The following is a 23911-nucleotide window of genomic DNA, read 5'->3' on the forward strand; positions in this document are numbered from 1 at the left end:
TATTTATTATGTTAATACACTGTAGCTGTCTTCAGACACATCAGCAGAAGGCATCAGATCCCATTACAGATGGTTGTGAGCCACCATGTGGTTGCTGGGAAATTGAACTCAGAACTTCTGGAAGAATAGTCAGTGCTCTTAACCACTGAGCCATCTCTCCAGTTCTAGGCTATTATTATTATGTATGTATTATTATGTATGTTATTACTATGTAGTCAGAATGGAAAATCACTGTGAAGATGTAGATAGACCAGGCTAGACTTGAACTCAGAGATCTGCTTGCCTACCCAGAGCTAAGATTAAAGATATGGACCAACATGCTTGGTCTCCAGACAGAAAGCCCCCATTCTCACCCCCCACCCCCACACACACAGGGTTTCTCTTTGTAGTCCAGGCTGACCTTGAACTCAACAGAGAGAGACCCATCTCAATAATAATAATAATAATAATAATAATAATAATAATAATAATAATAATCTAATTCAGTAAAATATGTAGCTTAGAATTTAGGATCATATAACTTGTATAGTACTGCATTCTCAACTCCAAAATGAGAGGACTTTAAAAATAAAAATGTTTGCCTCAGGCTGGAAATGGCTCAGGAGTAAGAGCACTGACTGCTCTTCCAGAGGTCCTGAGTTCAATTCCCAGCAACCACATGGTGGCTCACAACCATCTGTAATGGGATTTCATACCCTCTTCTGGTATGTCTGAAGACAGCAACAGTATACTCACATATATAAAATAAATAAATCTTTTAAAAAAAATTGTTTGCCTTGGGTTTTTGTAAATTTTTATTTCTTTTTTTTTTTTTAGACAGAGTCTCTCTTAATCTAGCCCTGGCCTGGAATTCTTTAGTAGACCAGGCGGGCTTCAGACTCAGAGATCCTCCTGCTTCTGTCACCCAAGGACTGTGATAAAAGGTGTGTAATATCACATCTGGAAGTTTTCTGTACTTTTTAATGAAAAGTGTACATTTTCACTGCTGCTGCTTACATGTAATACTAGTTCATGAGGCCGAGACAGGAGGATGTCCCTGAATTTGAGACTAGCCTAGACTCCATAATGATTCCCATGTGGGGCTCAAGAGTGAAACCCCCACCCCCAGCCCCACCAACTCAGAAAACAAAGGTCAAAATTCCATGTTAGAAGTCTCTCAATGACTGGGTTTCTGTCCTCATTGAACTTTGAACTCTATAGCTGTAGCTCCCCAACCCTAAACAGCCTCCTTCTACAAACTTGCAAAGTCATTACCCCCTTCCTTTCTAGTGTTTCTCTCTTAAAAATAAGTGTACTAAGGTAATGCTATCTTATCCCCAGGAATCTACCAAACATGAACCAAATGCTGCCCAACTCCATGACACTAGTCCTAAGACTAAGATGAAGCTTGCTTCCTGCTGCAGAGGACCCGGGATTGATGCCCAACACTTACATAGATCGCCCAGTCATTTGTAACCCCAGTTCCAATGGATGCAGGGCTCTCTTCTGACATCTCTGAGCAGTGCATGAACATTATGATATAAATAAGCAAGTTAGGCTGGGAATGTGACTCAGTGATGGAGCAATTGCCTACTGTGTCAACCCAACTTTATGAACAATCCCTGGGTAGATGTGAACTAATAAGTTGTCACCCCAGGTAAACCACCAATGGTGACATGGGAGCTTCCCACTGAAGTTCAACTTGGCCAGCCAATGAACTTATCAGATTTTTATACAAGATCCTGGGTGAGGTTATATACAGAAGCCTAAGTGACCCCCAAATAGTGACAACACAGTCCCACCCCAACATGACATCCCCATAGCTGCAAAGATGGAACCCTTCCTTCAGTGAACCATCTGCTCCAACATACTCAGCCTCCTGATAGCAGGAACAGTTAGGGCAGAAATGCATACAGCTGGCATGGGTGCACCACAGGTGAGGGGCTAGTGTCCCTCCCTGAATGGAAGGTCAATAGACATGATCAAGTAACCACAGCTGATATGATAAAGAGGTTAATGGCTCGTGGGCACCAGGACAGCATTTCACAACATACCTCTACTATTTTTTTTTCTAACATGAGAGTCTCCCTATTTACTTTGTGCTGGCCTCTAACCCATATTTTTCCTGGTTCGGTTTTGCAAGTTTACAGGCCTGTGCCACTAAAGTCTTGCTTTAAATTTAATGTAAATAACCAAGTGTGGGGGTTTTGTGTCTTTAACCCCAGCACTCCAGAGGCAAAAACATGATGATCACATGGAAGCCAGCCTGGTCTCCCTAATGAGTTCTAGGACAACCAGGACTATGTAGAGACTGTGTTCTCAACAAAATGATAATAATAATAATAATAATAATAATAATAATAATAATAATAATAATGCAAAATAAGCGAAAAGCAGAAATTAAAATGATTAGGCAAGGCTGAGCATGTTTGTAAATGTTTTTAACCACAGCAGTGCTTGGAAGGCAGAGGCAGGCTGATATCTTTGAATTCAAGGCCAGGCCAGGGTAACATAGTGAGACCTCAAAAACAGGGGTTCGGAAAGTGGAGGGATAGGTCAGTGCCTAAGTGAATTGGCTGCTTTGAGAACTTGGGTTGAATTCTCAGCAGCCACATGATGGCTTACAGCTCTGATTCTAGGACTCTTCTAGGCTTCACAGGCTCCAGGCATTCATGTGATACACAGTGCAGGAAATCAACCATTGTAAGATTCAGGTTAGCCTGGGATACATAACAAGATTGTCCCCAAACCAGGGAAATATTCCATTTACCTAAGGGTCTGAATCAAGATCATAGCATACCAAGTGAATACGCACTTGGCTACCAGAGATTGGCTGTAGACAGTGCTGAGATCCTCCAGCACCCCTTGCAGCCCAGCTATATTGCTCAGTCTAGCTTAGAACTCCTGAGCTCAAGAAGTAACCTGACCCTCCAACCTCAGTGGAGCAGGATTCTAGGTGGCACTACCAAGGGCCTCATTTGGGGGAAAGAGAGAAGAAGGGTCTCAGTGGAAGTGAGTGACTCACCAGATGGGACAGAGAACTTTCTATCCAAGCCAGGCTGCCTGCCTGTGACTCCAAGTTCCCAGAAGTCTTCTCTGGTTCTGCTGCAGCCTTAACACCTTGCTACTCAAATCTCCCCTTCACAGCTGGAACTCAGAGGCAAACTGCTACTAGCTGATTAGAAGTTGGAATCTCCACCCAGCAAACCTCTTAAGGAGGTTTGGTTTTCCTTGTGTTTAGTAATTAAAAGGGAAACTGTGAAATTCAATTGTAAAATCCAAGTGAGTTTCAAAACCTTTGGGAATTCACACCACAAACACCTACACTTCCCAGTGAGTGAGCACTGCCTTAGGCCTTAGGGAACAGATGTAACAAAGCATTTAGTCTGTTTACCTAGACTGAAACCTGAAACCAAACCAATACCAAACAACAGTGGACTTGCAGGCTCTGGCCTGTAGTCCTAACACTTTTGATGTAAAAGCTAGAGGAGTAGAAGTTTGAGACAGCCTGAGCTACATAATGAGAGGACAGTCTGGATTACATGAAACCCTGTCTCAAACACAGAGTTAAGAAGATGGCTCAGCTAGAAAAGATACTTTATGTCAAGCCCGATTACCAAACAATTCCCTTAAATAGAAATAGAGGCTGAGAAATGGCTTAGTGGTTAAGAGCACTGGCTGTTCTTCCTAGAGGACCCAGGTTCAGTTCCCACTATTCACATGGCAGCTCACAACCTTTTATAACTCCTGTTTCAAGGGAACTAACTTTTCTGCAGACACACACACACACACACACACACACACACACACACACACACGGTGCACAGACATACATGCACACAGGTAAAACACACACACACACAAAGAAATAAATCTAAATAATAATAACAAAACCCCAAACCTTTCATTCTTTGACATCAAAAGGTTACAAATATTCCATAGAGAAACAGGTCTATGAAGACAGCCATTCTTCATGCCTTCCCTCCACAGAAAGGCACCATGCAGCCAGTGTCACTTGATTTGATTCCCTTCAGACAGGACACTGTTATATCCAGACTTGGATTTGCTGTTGGGTTAATAGCAGCTGCTACTACTGGGTAGAGAATGTCTGTTGGTGGGTCTGTAAACTGCTTGTTTGTCTTCTGGCCTCACCATTCAGCTTTGCTGCCATTTTGGCATCTCGAACAGAACAGCTGTTCCTATGTATCTGTTATCCCAACATGTAGAACCACAGTTTCTAAGTCTGAAAGTACAAAAGGTGAGTTATGTTTAACATCTGATTTAATTATCAAGGATTCAGATTTTCTGTTCTCTCTCTCTCTCTCTCTCTCTCTCTCTCTCTCTCTCTCTCTCTGTCTCTCTCTCTGTTGTCTAGTGTGGTGTGGTGGCATAGGCAACCCAATTTCAGCACTCAGAAGGCAGATGGACCTATAAATTCAAGGCCAGCCTTGTTTATATAGAAAATTCCAACCTGCCTACATAGTGAAGACCTGTCTCAAAACACCACCACCTAAACTACACATTCTGTGTGCTGTATGTCATGTATGGTTGTCAGGTAGGAGTGGTAAGCCTGTCACTCCATGAGAATAGGCATCAAACACATTTTGCACCTTCTACTGTTACTTGGGTTCCTGAGATTTCACTCTGGTTGTCAGGTGTGGGCCTTTAATCCCAACATTCCAGAGACAAGCACAATTGAACTTCTGTGAGTTCCATATCAGCCTGGTCTACAAGTGTTGAGGCCTTTACTCTGCCTCAAGGCTCTTGGGGGCTAAGTGCTTTGGTCAAGAGAGAGAGTGGGGCTGCAGAGGCAGGAGACGCAAAGAATGGGACAAGACAGAAAGTCTGATCAAGTCTCAAGTCTTAAGTCTCTTTTTTATTGAAGGGAATTCTGAGGTATTTATAAGCTTTTGCCACATGCCTTGCAGGTGTGGATATGACCTAAGCCTTACAGGTGTCTATAGCATGGATAGCACGTGCACCGTGTGCCTTACAGGCATGTATGGTGTAGATAGTTCCTGGACAGCACATGAACTGCATGCCTTGCAGGCGTGGCTACCACGTGCGCCTTGCAGCTGGGGGCAGTAAACAGCAACACAAAATATGTGGGATATCAGAGTGTGCTTCAGCTGTTGTAGGCTATTGAAAACCAAATTTCTTATCAGGGTATATGGTTCCAGATGGCTGCAAAGATAATCTAGCCGCTTTCTGCTAAAAGTCGGCTCTCAACATACAAGAGCTTGTTCCAGGACAGCCAGGGTTACACAAAGAATCTCTGCCTTGAAAAACAAAACCACAAAGAAAAGAAATCCATTTCTATACTTAATTAAATCAACAAAAACAAATGCAATGCTATCTCAACTAGTCCAAGAACGGAATTTGACAAGATTCATCTACACATTCATGATTTTCTTTGCATTACCCCACTCACCCACCCACCCCAAAGCAATGTGTCCAGTGGCACAATCCACCTTTAAACTTGCTGTCTGGCTAAGGATGACCTTGAATTCCTGATCCTTGCCCCCACCTCCACTTTCACCTCCTCAATCCTAATCCTGCAGCCCTTTAAGACAGGTGGGGCGACCTCCCAATATAAAACTATTTTGTTGTTACTTTACAACTGTAGTTCTGCTGCTGTTATGGAACGGAATGTAGATAGCTGATGTGCAGCACATTTGGTATTTGATCACAGGTTGAGAACTAGTGCCCTAAATGATGGGATTAGATGCTAAGAGCTGCTGTGTGTTTTCTTTAGTGCTGAGGATTGAACCAGGTGTCAGGCATGCTGGGCACATCTCCAGGCAATGTGTATCATTGCTTCAGGTAACCCAGACTGTCCGTAGACTCTCTGTGTAACTAAACGTGACTTTGAACTTCTTATACTCTTGCTTCTGCCTCACAAGAGTTAGGACTATAGCTGTGTGCCAGTGCACATGACTTTTAGTATTCTTTCCATCTTGTGTAATAAGCCTAATTAGCTTAATACTGCTCTTTTAATTCTTTGGAGAATTTCTGAGACTCTTCATTCAAGGTTAAAAGAATTAGATGAAGCATTTAACCTTGGGAAAGTTGGTCAAAAATGTCAAAAGTTTTAAATCACTTAATAAAAACAAGTAGACCCAGATCATGATGAAACAAAAGCCTTTTCATTTACCAGAGGGATAACTAGAAGGGTTTAAAAGTGAAGACAGGAAGTTATATGTTAAAGGAAATAAAAGACTGTCTCTGTTTGTTCCTCTACCCAGAACTATCACTAGGTAGTCTGGAAGGGACAGGAGTGCTTACAGCTCAAGACAACACTCTGTCTCAAGAAACAATGCTCATCCTTTCAGAGGCCTTCATGATATGGTCCCAAATGTTTAAAAAAGAAAAAGGTTTATTTTGCTGTGTGTGTGTGTGTGTGTGTGTGTGTGTGTGTGTGTGTGTAGGTTACCTGTAGAGGCCATAAGAGGACATTTGATTCCGTGGAACTACTGTTTCCAGAGTCATCCCTAATGTGAGTGGCAAGACCTAACCTCTGGCTCTTCAGAGAGCAGTAAGCCCTCTTAAGCCCTGAGCCCTCCATCTCTCAGGCTCTGGTCCCTTCCCATCTTAGATCTTCTTCTTAACCATAGTTCTGGGACTCCCAGAAGGCTATTGCACTTTAACATGACCTTTGGTGTAATTTCCTCCATAGTTAGGACTATAGCTGTGTGCCACTGCATATGACTTTTAGTGTTCTTTCCATCATATGAAATAAGGCTGATTAGCTTAATGCTGCTCCATTAATTCTTTTGAGAATTTCTGAGACTCTCAGTTCAAGGTCAAAAGGATTAGATGAAGCATTTAACCTTGGGAAAGTTGGTCAAAAATATCAAAAATTCTTTTTTTTTTTTTTTTTTTTTTTTTTTTTTTTTTTTTTTTTTTTTTTTTTTTTTTTTTTGGTGTTTCGAGACAGGGTTTCTCTGTGTAGTCCTGACTGTCCTGAGACTCACTCTGTAGACCAGGCTGGCCTCGAACTCAGAAATCCACCCGTCTCTGCCTCCCAAGTGCTGGGATTAAAGGAATGCGCCACCACTGCCTGGGCCAAAAATGTCAAAAGTTTTATTTAAATCATTTAATAAAAATAAATAGACCCTGATCATGATGAAACAAAAGTATTTCCATTTACCAGAAGGATAACTAGAAGAGTTTAATTGCTCAGACAAGAAGTTACATATTAAAGGAAATAGAAGACTGCCTCTGTTTGTTCCTGTCCCCAGTGCTAGAACTAGGTAGTCTGGAAGGGCAGGAGGAGTGCTTACAGCTCAAGGCAGCACTATGGGCTTACTTTTTCTCCTAGTGGCAATGTTGATCAAAAGTGGGAGGGAAAGAGACTATGCCCAAGACAGAGTGACCCAGGAATGGCAATGAGCTCCCAGTTCACCCTGTTAGAGTTGTTTTCTCAAATCACTCAATTGTAGACTGATGAGTGTCACCGTCAATGTGGGAGTGTGTGAGTGCACAGTTGTCAGCTACACTTATTCAGTGACAGGCAGACACCCAGAGCTGCCCCTAGGACCACAAGGGTACACAGGAAAGAGCAATAAAAGCCACCACAGGATCATATTGAGTCTGCCCCTGGTGTATGTCCATTCTGTAAATGTACCACAGTTTCTGTTTCCATTCTTCCATTGAGGGACTTCTGGGTGGATTCCAGCTTCTGGCTATTTTAAATAAGGCTGCAATGAACATAGTGGAGCATGTGCCCTTGTAGTATGGTGAAACATCTTTGAGTATGTGCCCAGAAGATATATAGCTGTGTCTTCAGGTACAATTATTTCAAGTTGTTTTTTTTTTTTTTTTTTTTTTTTGAGGAACTGCCATATTGATTTCCAAAGTGTTTGTACCAGCTTACAATTCCAGAAGAAATGGAGGAGTGTAGCTTTTCTCAACGATCTCCCCAGCATCTGCTGCTACCTAAATTTTTTATATTACCCAACGTGATTGTTATAAGGTGAGATCTATGAGTAATTTTGATTTTCATTTCACTAATGACTAAGGGCTTTCACCATTTTCCTTAAGTGCTTCTAGGCCATTCCAGATTCCTACAAGAGAATTCTCTGTTTAGCTATGTATTACAATTTTTAATTGGGTTATTTGGTTTTCTAGAGTTTAACTTACTCAGTTCTTTGTATTTTTGGATGTTAGCCCTTTATTGGAGGTAGGGTTAGTAAAGATCTTTCCCCAATCTGTTGGATGCTGTTTGGTCTTATTGATGGTGTCTTTTGCTTTACAGAGGTATTTCAGTTTCATGAGGTCCCATTTGTCAATTGTTGATCTTAGAGACTGAGTAACTGTTGTACTGTTCATGAAACTTTCCCCTGTGTCAACATGTCCAGTGCTATTTCCCACTTTCTGATGTATTAGATTCAATGTATTTGGTTTTATGTGGAGGTCCTTAATCCACTTGGATGCAAGCTTTCTATAAAGAGATAGAAATAGATCACTTTACATTCTCCTACTGGCAGACATCAAGTTAGACCAGCACCATTTGTAGAAGATGCTTTCTTTTTTCATTGTATGGTTTTAGAGTCTTTGTCAAAGATAAAATATCCATAGGCATGTGGGTATATTTTTGGGTCTTCAATTCTATTGCATTGATCAACTAGTCTGTGTCATTACCAATATCATGTGGTTTTTATCACTGTTAATCTTTAGTAGAGCTTGAGGACAGGGATAGTGATTCCAACAAAAAGTGCTTTTATGGTTCAGAATTGTTTTTCAGTCCTGGGTTATTTTGTTATTCCACATGAAGTTCAGAACTGCTCTTTCTAGCTCTGCAAAGAATTGAGTTGGACTTTTCATGGGGATTGCACTGAATCTGTAGATTGCTTTTGGTAAGATGGCCATTTGACTATAGTAAACCTACAATTCTATGAGCATCAGACAGCTTTCCCTCCTCTGAGATCATCTTCAGTTTCCTTTTTCATGGACTTTGCATTATTCTCATAAAGACCTTTCACTTACTTGTTTAGAGTTTCAAGAAGATATTTTACATTATTTGACTATTGTGAAGGATTTTGTTTCACTAATTTCTTTTTCAGCTCATGTGTCCTGTGTATGGAGGAAGGCTACTGGTTTGTTTGAATTAATTTTATATCTACCCACATTGCTGAACCTGTTTTTCAATGTAGGATTTCTCTGGCAGAATTTTGGCGGTCACTTATGTATGCTATCATATCATCCACAAGTAGTAATACCTAGAATTCTTTACTGCTTGTATCCCGGTGACTTTATTTTGTTGTCTTATTTGCTCTAGCTAGAAGTTCTAGTATTGTATTAAAAAAATAGAGACTGGGGAGTATTGACTTGTCTTTGATTTTAGTGAGAATGTTTCAAGTTTCACTCAATTTAATTTCATACTGGCTGCTGATTTCATCTTTATGGTCTTTATTAAGTTCAGGCATGTGCCTTCAATTCCTGATCTCTTCAAGACTTTTAACATGAAGAAATCTCGAGGGTGGGGGGGAGGGAATCCAGCAGCAGGGTCCCGGGCGGGCTTCCCACATCACCAGCGGAGGTCATGCAGCTGTCGGTGGGCGGGCCGGCGGCTACATCAACAAGGTTCCAGGGTTCCAAAAGCTGGGAATCAGGCGGAGAGACCATGCTACACGTGGAGTCAGGTTTTCCAAAGCTTTATTGTTCGTGACCTGGTTATTGGATGTAAGTGGTACACGCTTCTCCCGCCAAAAGCCAAGGGAGACCAAACTCTTAAGGGAGAAAGGGGAGGGAATAATTTAATTAGCTATGCCCCTGGCCTTTTGATAATTCATTAATATTTAAATCTCTGGAGGTGGAGACTTGTTAATCAAGCCCTCTACCTGTGTCCTACCGTGACTAAAGGTGTCAGGTTAAATGAAGTTACCTCATCCAAGGCCCAACAGAAAATCTCATTCTTTGTTGGGTCTTTGTGTGTCTTAGTTATCAATGTAAATGTGACATCATGAAATGAATTGGGTAGTGTTTCTTCTGTTTTATTTTGTGGAATTGTGTGAGGAGTGCTAGCATTATGTCTCCTTTGAAAGTCAAAGAATTTTGCACTAAAACGGTCTGTCCCTGTGCTTCTTTTCATTTGTAGACTTTTAATGACTGCTACTATTTCCTTAGGTGTTATGGGTCTGTTTAGATAGTTTACTTGATTCTGATTTTACGTTGGTATGTGGTATCTAGAAAATTATCCATTTTTTTCCCTATCTTATAGGTTTGGATGTGCATAAATGGAGAAACCACTTAATGATGCAAAATGAACTCCCAGCGTTTTGGCAGAGTAGCAATGAGGCACAGGAAGATAAGTGGGGGCTCTCCAGGAATATGATCAAAGTTATTTTAAATATTTAGGGAAAGGCCGTGATACCCACCATTTCACATGTAAACCTCATTGTGCTTCTTGTGTTAGTTTTGATTTTTAATTTGTTTGTTTCGTGTTGTATTTGTTACTTTTCATTTTGTGTTGTTGTTCTTATTGTGGTTGTTGTTATTGATGGTTTTTGTTGATATTTGTTTTGTTTTGAAACATGATCTCTATGTGTAGCACCTATTTTTCTGGAATTTGTAGAAGAGGCTGATCTTGAAATCAGAGATCTGCCTGCCTCTGCTGCCTCAAAGTTGGCCTGTGAAACAGTGTCTGAATACAGATGTGATTAAAAAGTCCTAACATTCTTTCTTTTTGTTTCCCCTATATGGATGCCTGTCTGCCTGCCTGTATTTTACATTTTTGCATTGTGTGGTTGGATGGATCACATGGAAGCTAGCAAAGGGCAATAGGTTGGTGGAACTGGAGACAGATTTTTGTTTTAGTTAAATAAAAGCAAAGTTTTTTTTTCTTAGTTTTGGGATTTGGTGCATGTGACCATTCCATGACACTCTCATGGAGGTCAAGTATATATTTTATGGAATCAGCACCCTCTTTTCAGAGATTAAAGTCGGGTGATGATGCTGATGCAGGCATCAACTTTACTTGCTGAGCCATTTCAAAGAAGCCCCTTATCATACATGTACATAGCATACATGTCTTTGTGTTTAGGTTACCTCACTCACTATCTTATATTCTATTTGAATCAATTTCCTTGCAAAATTCCCGATATCCTTGATTTTAATCTCTAAATAGTAGTCCAATGTGTAGATGTACCACATTTTTTTATCCATTTTTCATTTGAGGGACATGTAGGTTTCTTGTGATTCCTATTAGAAATTAACTTGCCATGAATATTATTAATGAAGTGTCCTTATGGCATAGTAGAACATCTTTTGGGAATGTGCTAGGAAGTGATACTTCTGGGTCTTCCAGTATAAATCCCCCAATTTTAAAACAAAAAATAATTGATTTACATCACAGTTGGTTCTCAAATCAGTGATGGCTCAAAATGTAGAGAAGCTTCAAGCATACATTCTATACTAGTTCTGTACCCAGACTACAGCTTGGCTTCCTGTTTTCCATTCTTTCTTTGGATTCCTCTTTCATAGTACTGATAACTGCATCCAGGGCTTTCATTGGGCTAGGGAACAGCTATTCTGCCAGCTCTGGTAGTACACACTTTTAATCCCCACACTCAGATTGCATGTGAATATCATGACCTGGAGGCTAGTCTTCTTACCATGAGTTCCAGACAGGCAAGATATAGAGCTATAGAGCTACACATACATACACACACATGCGTGCACACACACACACACAAGCACACACACTCACACAAAGAAAGAGACAAAGAGACAGAGAAACAGAGAAAAACAGTGACAGAGACAGAAAGAAAAAGAAAGAAGACAAAGATAGACAGAGACATAATGACAAGGAAAGAGAGACAGCCAGCAAGAGAACATTGCTGTGGAGCTTTTGTTATGAGGCATTCAAGACAGCAGGGACTGGGATGAGATTTCTGTGTATGTCTTGTCATTTCTCAAGAGTAAAAAATTGTGTCCTGCATCCTAAATGCACTAAACGTCATCTTTCTTCATGGAGGACATGGCTAGAATTTATAAAATCCTCATCCAGAGAACATATTCATTCTTGAGTTGGAACCATAGCCATTAAGCACAAACACATATTCCTCAGCCTCTGTCCTGAAGGTCCATCACCAGCTAAACTACCTTTAGATTTTTGTATTTTGTAAAAAGTAATCGCAATATGTTTAACCAATGTATGAAGAAATTAACCAATGTTTGTTTTGATGCATTAACTTACATTTTAAAATATTTATTTCAATTTGTTTCTAATTAGATAAATGACTTTGTGTTTTAGCATGTGTAGGTGACTCAAGTGTTCCTAGAGAATAGAGGAAAATGTCAGACAGCTGTAATTGGAGATACAGGTACTTGTGGGTACTGGGAATCAACCCCTCCTTTTCTGGAAGAGCTCCAAGCTTTGTATGCCCTTGAGCCATATCTCCAAATGATTCCATATAGCATTTAGGATAGGGTCTCATGAGTCATAAGATTATAAAGTCTTTCTGGGGAAAGAACATGTTGGGTCATTATTTACTCTGAAAAATCCAGGAGGAGGAAGGGGCAGAGACAAGGGGACACATGATTATTGGCCCAGGGTAAGCACAATACCCAAGTATGAATTTGTCAAAAAACTAACTCAGTAAAACAAAACAAAAATGCTCATATTCAGAACTGATTATTGGAATGTATGACAAATTATACTTGGTTGTGGGAGAAGAGCAAATCAGGCTGCAGGACCTCCCCAAGAAAGAGACACAGCTTAAAAATCATAACACTCTAATACAAAGAGACTCCTGGGTAAAGTCAGAATTATATTTTATAAAAATGTGTCCATACAGTGCAGAAGAGTATCTAAGAGGACAGCCAAAATGTGGATGCCATCCAGAGGCAGAATGACACAGAGTCCTCCTATTTAATTGCATTATGCTCTTTATAATGTCTTCTTTATCTCCTGTGCTTCCTCTAGTGTCCCTCATTCTATGAAAGTGCTGGGAGGAAAGCTATACAAATTTCATATATTGCTGCTCTCCAATGGTGTGTTTTTCCTGTAGACATAAGGCTGAAAATAAGCTTATGGTTCTCCATGTCTACACAGTTATTTTAAATCTGAAAACTTTTATTAGAATTAAAATGAAATGAAATAATTCTTTCCAAAGTCCATTCAGAAATGGTTAAATACACATGGCCAATGCCTCTAATCAATCACTTGACTCCTGCCTTCCATTTCTCAGAGCCCAGAAAAGACCTCACTTTATATATCCCCAACAAGAACATTGCCTGGCCACCAAATTATAAAGAGCCTAACAATCTAGACATATTAATTACAGAGCAGACCTGTTTTGGCTGCCTTATATTCGGGACAGTGTCCATAAGCTCAGAATAAAGTTGTATAAATCTGTCTGGAAGAAGACCCATGTTATTATAGATCTCATCTGGGGGAGGGTACTTCACCAGGGTCAGCTTTGTGAGGTTGGCAGTATGCTGCAGCAGCTTCTTCAGGCTGCCCATGGACAAGACATTCTTCCCAAAATTGACTTCGGTGAGCTGGGAACACTGGCTCAGCGCAGGCAGGAGGGCACTCATTTGCGAGTCCATGATCATACAGCCCTTCAGTTTTAATGTCTGCAAAGTGGCTGTCAGTCTTTGTAACAGGCTTCCTGGAAATGCATCATTTAAATGTACGAAGGTGACACCACTCAGGTCCAGGTGTTGGAGCTTCTGGATGCTTGGACACTGGGACAGGTAGTTCATATCTGATTGTGACAGCAAGCAGTGAGTGATAGCAAGCGTCTCTAATGGACTCTCCAAAAACCTAGAGAGAAAGACAAAGATAAAAACTTTATATCACTCAAGATCAATAGTGGCAGAAGATAACCTGTAACTTCAAGGTAGCAGAGTCACCTTATTCCTAGGTCATTCTCAGACCATTATTAACATCAAGGCGGGAAGCTCCATGAAGAATGGCTAATGATTTAATGTCATGTTCTTCTAGGTAGGACATTAGCTATCACTGTCTGTGCTACTGACTCAGCTCTACAGTTCACTCTCATCTGGTAAACAGAAAACATGTTTGGAGACAGATGATGGAAGCATGAGAACACAGTAGAATCAACTGGGAACCACTCAGAACCATCCCCAGCTCTGTCACCATGTGCTCCAGCTTCCACACACAGCCTCTGATCTGTTCATAGGGTTTCCCTATGACCACAGTCATTCACTCATTTCCCATCTACTGTGCTCAAACTTCCTTTGAACCATTGGAAGTCAAAGAAGGTGGAAACTGTTCATATACTTTTGAGGACAGAGTTGACATGAGAGGACATGTGGTATAAGATCTCATACCTTTTATAGATCCATTTTCCTGTGATCTGGGTTTTTCAAGAAACCTTTTCTAATTCATGGACACAGTCGTGACAGTTTGAATTTATTAAAATGAGAAATCAGGATGCAATAGCAGCATAAAGTACTATATCAATTATTCTAAGCTCACATTTATATACATTTAACACTGGCTGGCAAAACACTATATAAACTGATGTTTAATGTAAAGCAACCCAACAACAAAATACTTTGCTCACCCCAGGGTAATGCTCACTGTTCTTTCTTACCTGAGCACTTGGTCTAGTCGACCATTCAGGAAGGAGACATCATTCAAATAGAGATGCTGGAGCTTATTCAGTTTGGAGAACTGGGAAAAGATCTCTGTAAAACAGGCTTCCATCTCTAGGTCCCCAGACAAATGCACAGGTACATAGATTTCCTTGAAAGTGAGTTTCTGAAGGTTTTTCATCTGGCCCAGGCCAGGGGCTAGCAGTGCTAGTGTGTGAATGTCCCACTGTGTCCTTATTTCTACTTCCTGGATTGAGTCTGTATCAAAAACCTCCAAAACATCCCGTGGGTCACAGGTAGGATAGTCCTGAAACTCTAACTTCTTACAGATGACCTGTATCACATCTTTCCTCTGCTTGGCCCACTGATAAAAATACTTTAGATAATTAGAGGGATGGTGGTATGTGAAGAAATGATTCATCAATACAGTCATTGGCTGTTTCTTGTCTGGAATGGGATGATTTCCCATAGCTTGGTTGGTGCCAACGACATCCGGAGAGCAGTCCATATGCTGTCTTCCAGCCCAACCCTTCCAGAAGTCGAGGTGGGCATCTCGTAAATCAAGCACTTGTAGTTTGCACCTCCTGTGAGTAAAGTAGAAGGAAGTTCATATGGCAGTAGACAAAGTGTAATCTGCATCACCCATAATTCAACTTCTTCTAAATAAATTCTTTGAACACACAGCTTCCACTTCTAGTGCTGGGGAAGAGGCAGGGAGAGACTCACTGCATATTGGCCATTTCTCTTCTCAGCTGTCCTACATACACCACCGTTCTGTTGCTTCATTTCCATTCTAGAAGATACTGACTCCCACAATCAGAATCCTCTGATTCACTTTGGACATTGAATACTATATTCATTTCCATTCATACAAACTTCCTCCAATACTACCAAGGTTTTACTTACTTGGGTCGATCCTTTTGTGCCATCAGCAAATCAAGGCCATCTAGCACAGCTTTGAAAGACTCCAGGTGGAGAGTCTTCTTCAGGGCTTTTAATGGTAGGCAGGGGAAGGGCCATGCTGCCACCATCTGCCTCAGGATGTTAGGTTGTTTGCTGGTAAATGCATCCTTGAAGAGTGGTGGGAAGAAATGCAAGGGCAGGTCCTCCAGAGCAGAGATAGCCAAGGCTTCATCTTTCAGCAGGCTTCTTCTTGCCAGCTGCTGGAGTGTTGGTGGGGCCCTGAAGCTCATCAGGACTTTTAGGTATGCAGATGCTGTGGAAATACCCAAAGGAAAAAATAGTTCATTTAAAACAACTTCAGCAAGCCTCTCCACACCCCACCCCCCAACTAATTACATAAACCAGGCAGGGGTCCAATCCCTGGTCTGGTGACATTGCAAATCCTGTAATTCAGATTACTGGATATCTGTCTTTCTCATTGCCACAGTTCCTTCAAGGTCCTCCTGGTAACATATAAGCACCATGTAAACACATCTTCCCTGAAATCTGCACAATCTGACATAATGTTCCTGTGAGTCCTACACTAAACTGTAACAGGAGACTCACACACGAATCTGACACTTTTCTGGGAAACAATTATTGTTTTACTAAAATCAATGGAACAGTATATTGTATTAAATGGATAAAATTTTACTTAAATACTGTTTAGAAGCAGGAACCATAACTGGAGCTCTAAACTGTTATCTAAATATTGAATGAACTGAGACCCTCCACAGTTTTCTTCTATTAAAGGCTTCCTTCATTCTTTCCACAACCTATCCTCCCACCTTCATCAGACCTGGGGAACCTGAACCATTCAGGTAACCCTCCCTTCCCCACCATCTTCCCTGCTCATTGAGTCCTCTCAGGCCTCCTAATCTGCCCTAAGCACCCTGTGTTCCCTCTGAATATGCAATCTCCTAACACCTTCAGCAGACCTGTGGATCAGAAACCATACAGGTAAGCATCCATTCCCTCTCACATCTTTTCTGCTCCCTAAGACCTCTGGGACAAATCAAGCTTCCTGGAGCATCCTTCTATCTCAGGGGACCCTCATTTCTCTTGCCCTTCTCTCATCTTAAACAGACTTGTGTGTCCTGAACTATACAGATAAGCCATTTATTTTCTTCACATGATGAATCCTCTGGGGCAAGTTAAGCTGCCCTGAGTGGAATTCTCTCCCAATGTAATGTACAATCCCTGGTGACCTCAAACATTTTTTGTCATGGCACAAAGACACCTGTTCAACTATGTTTATAGAAGATTTCTGTTAATAGTCACAAACTGTAAGCAGCCAGAAATGGTCACAGCTGAAGACTGACAAAGACATTGTGGCACATCTACACAATGGAATATTATCCAGCTATTAGAAACAAAGGCAGAATAAATTTTGGAGGCCAATGGATATCACAGGAGAATATCATGCTGAGTAAGATAACCCGGTCAGAAAAGAATATACATGGTATATACTCACTAAAAGGTAGATAGTAGCCTCAATATACAGGATAAGCATGCTATGCTCTACAGACACAAAGAAGCTAAACAAAAAGGAAAGAACAAATGAGGATGCTTGAATCTCACATAGGAGGATAAAATACTGATCAGAGGCAGATGGTAGGAGGAAATGGGGTGGGAGAGAGGATGGGGAGCATAATGTTTAGGGTCAGGACCAGTTGTGGTCAGAAACAAGCAAAGATGCAAATTGGCCATGAGAATGAATGGAAATCTGACAGGGATGGGTAGTTGGGGTATCTCCAGGATCAGACATAAAACTGAGATAAGGCAGGTACCCAATAATATGGGGTTGAATTTGTCTGTTACTCTTAGTTTAGGGGAATTTGATCCTGAAGTAGCCACCTACTTTAGCCAGGTGGAAACTCCAGTAGAGCAATAGGGACAATGCCCAACTACAAGATCATGACTAAAAATTTATCTTGTGTCCAAGAAATACCAGGATGGTACATAGCTTTAATGCAGCTTGATTTCACATAGTCCCAAACATGGTTAAGTGGTCTATCTCAGGCAGTTGACTATATGTATGATTTATTCATCTGGCTGCTCTGCCTCATGGGACCACAGCAGGGGAAGAAGCACCCAATCTCACAGACTTGATGTGCCAGGGTGGAGATATACCTAGGACAGGCCCACCTACTCATAGCAGAAGGCTAGGGGAGTAAGGGAAATGCTGAGGGAGGGGTTAGTGAATTGGAGTCAGAAAGAACAAAGCAATCAATCAAAAAACAGATTGAATGCTTAAAATAGTCAATTTGATCCTTTCCAAGAACTCATACCCAGGTGTTCTCCCATAGAGAATTTTCTTCCTTGTCATTTCATAAATCGATTATGTTCATTTTGAATGAAAATCTTTGTAAGGTAGATTAGAGTAGTTCAGGATATGTGGTGTTTTTTCAGTATGGCTGAATCCTTGAATATTGCCTCCTTTACCCACTATACACAAGCAGAGCAGGGCAGCCTCAGGTCTCAGGAGGTAGAGGCTGAACATTTAATGTTTCACAACACTTGGGTACATATGGACTTCAGTCTATCTGGGGCTAAATGAGGTTGGCTGCTTTAAAATAACCAAAGAAAGCAAGCAAGCATGTGTCAGGCCTTGGATGAGGTAACTCCATTTAACCTGCACCTTCAGTCACGTAACACACAGGTTGAGGGCATGATTAGTAGGTCTCCATCTCCAGAGATTAAAATATTAATGCTATTATTATTATGTTATTAATGTTATCTAAAGGCCGTGTTGAGTGAAAAATTATAAAGACCATTTTATGAAATATATATAGGCTTTTTCTTTACCCTAAACCTGAGCAAAAGAATGCAAGTTCAAGAAAGCTGAACTGGATGTAAGATTTCAGGCTTTCACTGCCCTGGGACACATTCCAGATGGAGGGCGGCATTATTCCTGAATCAGAGGACACTTGCTGGATTAACATTCCTCAAGCCTCAGGGTGGGGCTATGGCAAGTGAGAAATAGTTAACCTGAAATAGTTGCTAATGACAGGGTAGGGCACAGTGACATGGTAAAACTACATTTTTGAGAAGAATGAGTATGCAGAGTGATTTTCAAGTGGATCTATATCATTTAGGGTGGGTTCCTCTGAAATGTTCCACTGTTCTTGGTTACCTCCCCTTGAGGTTTTCCCAGTGTTACAGCCTGCTTCCCTGTCTTACCACAGTTATATTCATGTCTGAGGCCTACTTCTTTGTTCTAACTTAAGACTTGGATTTTTGACTGAAATAACTTCTCTATTTTAGCCTAAAATTAGATTCCTGCCTGAACTGACTTCCTTATCATGGCCCAATATCAGATTCCTAGCTAAAGTACTTTTCCTTGCCTTTGGCCAATGTTGTATTCCTTCCAAGCAGCCCCAAAAGCACTCTCTCTCTCTCTCTCTCTCTCTCTCTCTCTGTCTGTCTGTCTCTCGTCTTTCTTTCTGGTTTTGGATTTTATAGTTCAACAATACTTTGTTTTGATTGCAGACAGGAGTTTAGAATGCCTATACCCTGAGAGGCTTCACCCAGAACCTGACTAAGACTACTGTGAGAACAAAATTTGAAAGCAGCATTGTAACAATAACAAAAATTCATGGTCAGCAAAGCCCACCAATTTGTTAAATATAGTCATAATAAAAATATTAAGCCCCTGCAGGAGCAGGGTGACACAAATGAAAAGGCATGCTAAGACGTGCCCAGACAAGTCCAAACAAGCCCAAGTGAGTAGTGGGCCATCTGGTGTTTACTTTTCTCTCCCCCTTCCTGAAAAGTCCAAGGTTTCATGGTCAAAAGTAACTAGTCATCTGCCAGCTCACACGCAGCCACTTCTGCAAGTTGCTGATGTTTGAAATATCCAATCATATGTAAGCGTGCCAAATTTTCCTGCTCTCCCCAACCCCTACCCATAAATATCCCAAATTTCCTGGGTTCTGGGCCGGAACCTCTACCTCCTGCATGAGATATGTTCCGGCCCGTGGGCCCTCGTCATTAAACCTCCTCTGCAATTGCATCAAGAAGGTCTCTCGTGTGTCCTCGGGTTTCTGCAGTTCCGGACTTGGGTGAGGGTCCCCTTGTGTGGGGGTCTTACAACACTCACATACAAATAGTGGATGGAGCTTGGGGACTCTTAGAGAGTATAGGGGGATTGCAGGCTTTGAAGGGAATAGGAACTACATAGGAAGACAAACACATTCAAAAATCATAGACACGTAAGTCTCTCAGAGATGGGACCAGCAATCAAAGAACATACAGGGTCAGGGCCTAGGGCTCCCACAATCTATATAGCTTTAATCCAGTTTGATTTCACATAGTTCCCAAACAAATGGAGAAGAGATTTATCCATGATAATTTGCCTGTATGTGGGATATATTCTTCTAGGTTATCTGCCATCTTGGACCACAATGGGGGAGGGAGCACCTATGTTTATAGACTTGATGTGCCATGGTCTGGGGATACCCAGTATGGGCACACCTACTCCGAGCAGAAGAGGAGGGGAGTGCAGGAAGGGTTGTGGGAAGGGGTTAATGGGAGGTCTTATAATGTTAGTAAGTAAAAAATCAAGCAAAGAAACAAAGAGACTGAATGCTTCAGACTATCAATTTGGTGCTCTCCTAGAACTCATAGACTTGTGCTTTCTATAGAATTTTCTTTCAAAATACAATTAGAGCATAACTATGCCAATTTGTACCAGTGAGGTACAAGATAGTTCTAATACCCAGTCCATTTTGTTGACTAACCAGAACCTCTGTCATCTCTCTGAAATAAAAGATTTAGTTCTGAACCTGGCTTTTTTCTTGGCTTTAGAATGAATGTCAGCTGAAAACCATCCACTCAAATCTTTTCTCTCAAAGTAAATAGCCAAGATTGGCTATGAGACTATAAGTTTTCAACCCCAGAAGAAATCCAGAATGACTGAGTTACCAAAACTATGGGAGGCACAAAGCATAGCTTCTAAAACTTAGACAATTTATAGAGACCACTGAACACCTGGACAGTCCCTATACTACAAAACATTGGAGCATCTGATCTTCAGCCTTCCAGCCCAGGACTCTGTATTAGGACTATCTTGTACCTCAATGGTACAAATTGGCATAATTATGCTCTAATTGTATTTTGAGAGAAAAGATTTATTTTAACAGGAAGGGTGACATGTAGGAGGAGCTCAGGTGGGAGGAGTACTGAGAGGAAGAGAAGGAGTAAGGAGAGGAGAAGGAGAAGCTAGGTGATGAGAGAAATTGGGGGGGGAGGATATGGAGGCAGATGTCCACATGTCTCCACTAGTCAAAGATAGTTGAAATATCTAGGTTGTGTATTCGGTTACACTTCTGATTGAGGATTACTAAACTTATAAAGCCTCTGATTCACATTTTTAAAAAGTGTATAAAAGCAAAAAGGAAAAGGGGGTATGGGATAGGGGTTTTCCATGGGGGGGGGGTAATGGGGAAAGGGGATGGCATCTGAAATGTAAATAAAATATCCAATAAAAAAAACAACAAAAAAGAATTTTCTTGTCATGTAATCAATATATTCACTTTGAATGAAAATTTTTGTAAGTTAGATTAGAGTAGATCAGAACATGAGGTGTTTGTCCAGTGTGCCTGAGTCCTTGAATATTGCCTCTTTAGCCTGTTGGGTGGTAGGCTGTGAGAGGCAGCTGGGTACTTTGGCGAGTGCAGGCCTAGAACCCCAGAACTCTAAAAAGGAGGGAGTTTGGCCTTGCTCCTGGGCCATGGTTCCTTTAACTTATCTACAACCCCTCCCAAAGAAAGGTTTGTGACCTTAGGTCAACTTGCACAGGTAGTACAGGAAGAGAGAATAACTACAGGCCATAGAGCCTCAAGAAATCTGCATATTAATGAGATACCTAAAGGCCAGAGGGCAAAGCCAATTAAAAATTCCTCCCCAGACCCTCCTCATTGCAAAAGTTATTTAACCTCAGGCTTCCCTTGGGGACATGGGGTACAGCTTTATTCACTTTCTGCCATGACAATAACCGTTTTAGAATCATGGAATTCCTCTTGACTTTGGGGCCAGCCATAGGGAACTGTTGAGGCCCACACTGCCCCTCACTTGGGGGCTAAGTACTCTGGCCTGAGGGGATCAGACAACATGATCTAGCAAGAGTGAGGGTGGAGGGCAAGAGACACAAAGAATGGAGACAGGACAGAAGGTCTGATCAAGTCTCTAGTCTCTCACATTGAAAGGAAATCCTGGGTATTTATACAATTTGCCATGTGCCTTGTAGGCGTGGATTCTACATGTGTCTTGCAGCAGTGGATACCACATGTACCTTGCAGCTGGGGGCACTAAACAACAAAGTAAGTTATGTGGGATAAACAAGATGTTTATCAGAGTGTGTTCAGCTGTTGTAGGCTGTTGAAAACAAGTCTCTTGTCAGTATATATGGCCTGAGATGGCTGCCCAACAGGGAACTTTAAAGGGGGCCTTCAACCAATGAGCCACTGCTTAATCTCCTGCCTGATGACCTCTTTGCATTCCAGCCATGGAGGCCACCAACTCAAGCAAGCTAGCTGAGCCAGCTATGACCTAGCCAAGCAAGTCACCTAGACCAAGAGTCTCTACCCTGCAGGGTGCCACCAGAGCTTCTCTCCCTTGTCCCCCTGAGCTGCAGGCCAATCCAGCCCCAAGTCTCACCTGACCTCAGGCTCCCAGTGGTACCTGGGAGCCCAGGAGTCTGAGGCCAGTCAATCCTCACATGCCTTCTTGCCCAGGGGCCACACCCAAGAGCTCTGCACCTCCTGGTCTCAGACTGCTTTCTCCCCACACCCTAAGCAATGTTCTATGACTTCTCATGGCTCTGCTTGGAGTGAATTCAGTCAAATTCCTGAGCTTCTAGCCCTCCCTGAGCTGTGGTCACAGACACATGGGAGACAGAGACATAGGAACCACAATTCACCCAATGGGACCCATGCCCATGCCCACGCACGAGCACCACATACCCAACTTAGCCCACTATAAACAAGCAGGACAGGAAAGACTCAGGTCTCAGAAGGTAGAGGTTGAACATTTAGTGTTTCATGGTACTTGGCTACATATAGACTTTTGGCTATCCTGGGCTAAGTGAGGTTTGCTTCTTGAAAATAACCAAACAAAGAAAGCAGGCAAACATTAAAGGAAACAAACAAATGCAAAAAAAAAAAAAAAAAACCACTTCAGATGAAATGGACACTGTCAAGCCAAGTCATAAGGGGTATCCTGATGGGTATTAATGACTTACTTGCTTTTGACACTGCTCTCAAAAGCTTCAATCCCAGAGTGGTCAGGCTGGCAATCCAGACTCCAAGGCTCAGAGGGTCTTGTGCAGCCTTTTGAGGTCTTATATACTATTTCTCCCTCACACCTCCCCTTTGTAGCCACACCTCTCAGGCCAAAGCTGCCATCTGATAGGATGATGAAGATTCCACCCATTTCATCTTAGTTTGACCTAACTATAGTGTATCATGTCCTCATGTGGAAATGCACAAAATCTCATATTATGGTCAGGATCCAAGTCCAGCCAGGATCCTTTTTCTCAAACTCTGAGCTCTGTGATATTTCTTTGTCTGCCACATTAATTTGCAACCTGTTTCTCAGGTCTCCCTTAAGTATTATGTAGCTAGAGCTGACAGGTAGGTCCCAGTAACAGGATTCAGTATGGTGACATGAGATAGGGTGTGTCCACTATGATTAGATCTCCAGGCAGAAAATGAAGGACCCATAAATGAAGCAGCATTCAGCAAGTCAGTGTGCAAACACTAAATATACCTCTCTGTTTATCTGTCTGTCATTTTCTCTGTCTCTATCTCTTTGTCTCTCTAAGTTTTTCTGCCTGTGTCTGTCTGTCTTTTTCGGTCACTTTATCTGTCTCTGCCTTTCTTTTCTCTCTGTCATTCTCTATCTTTGTCTCTGTCTCTCTCTTTCTCTTTATGTCTCTCTCTTTCCCCCACTGTCCCTCTCCCTCTCCTTCTGCCTCTCTCTCTCTCCAATCCTCGTCTATCTTGATTTGATTTGATTTCTATACCAGCTTTGCCTTTGATGAAATCATTGAAGGAGATGAGTTCGAAACTGTTTAGGGACTGTATGGATGTCTCAGACTTTTCAAGCAGAGATCTTCTTCCATAGGACCAGTGTTCTATTCCTAGCTTCCACATGCCAGCTGATAACCATCTACAACTCCAATTATAGGAGCTCTGTCAGTCTCTTCTGCCTTCTGAGAGTAGTGCATGCTAACTCATAAGCAGGGATAACAAATATTCCTAAAATAATACAAAAACTGCTGAATGTGGTTTTGGAGATGTTATTGTGTTATATGCCTTAAATACGACTTTTTTGTGAAGCACAGAAAGGTTGATCTCTCTGAATTCAGTCCAGCATGCTCTCTCTTGAGAGTTCAAGGACAGCCTTAGCTACACAA

General features: G+C 41.6%; 1 protein-coding gene across 1 annotated transcript; it reads right to left on the reverse strand.

The window, feature by feature from the left end:
• Nucleotides 1–13230: 13230 nt before the first annotated feature.
• On the reverse strand, nucleotides 13231–15743 carry LOC117708382 (PRAME family member 12-like). The gene is made up of 3 exons (XM_034501978.2): nucleotides 15457–15743; nucleotides 14550–15134; nucleotides 13231–13753 (listed from the first exon to the last, which is right to left on the reverse strand). The coding sequence occupies exons 1-3, from the start codon at nucleotides 15741–15743 to the stop codon at nucleotides 13231–13233; spliced, it is 1395 nt and encodes a 464-aa protein (XP_034357869.1).
• Nucleotides 15744–23911: the final 8168 nt, after the last annotated feature.

This window comes from Arvicanthis niloticus, chromosome 5 (assembly GCF_011762505.2).
Source record: "Arvicanthis niloticus isolate mArvNil1 chromosome 5, mArvNil1.pat.X, whole genome shotgun sequence".
Lineage (NCBI taxonomy): Eukaryota > Metazoa > Chordata > Mammalia > Rodentia > Muridae > Arvicanthis > Arvicanthis niloticus.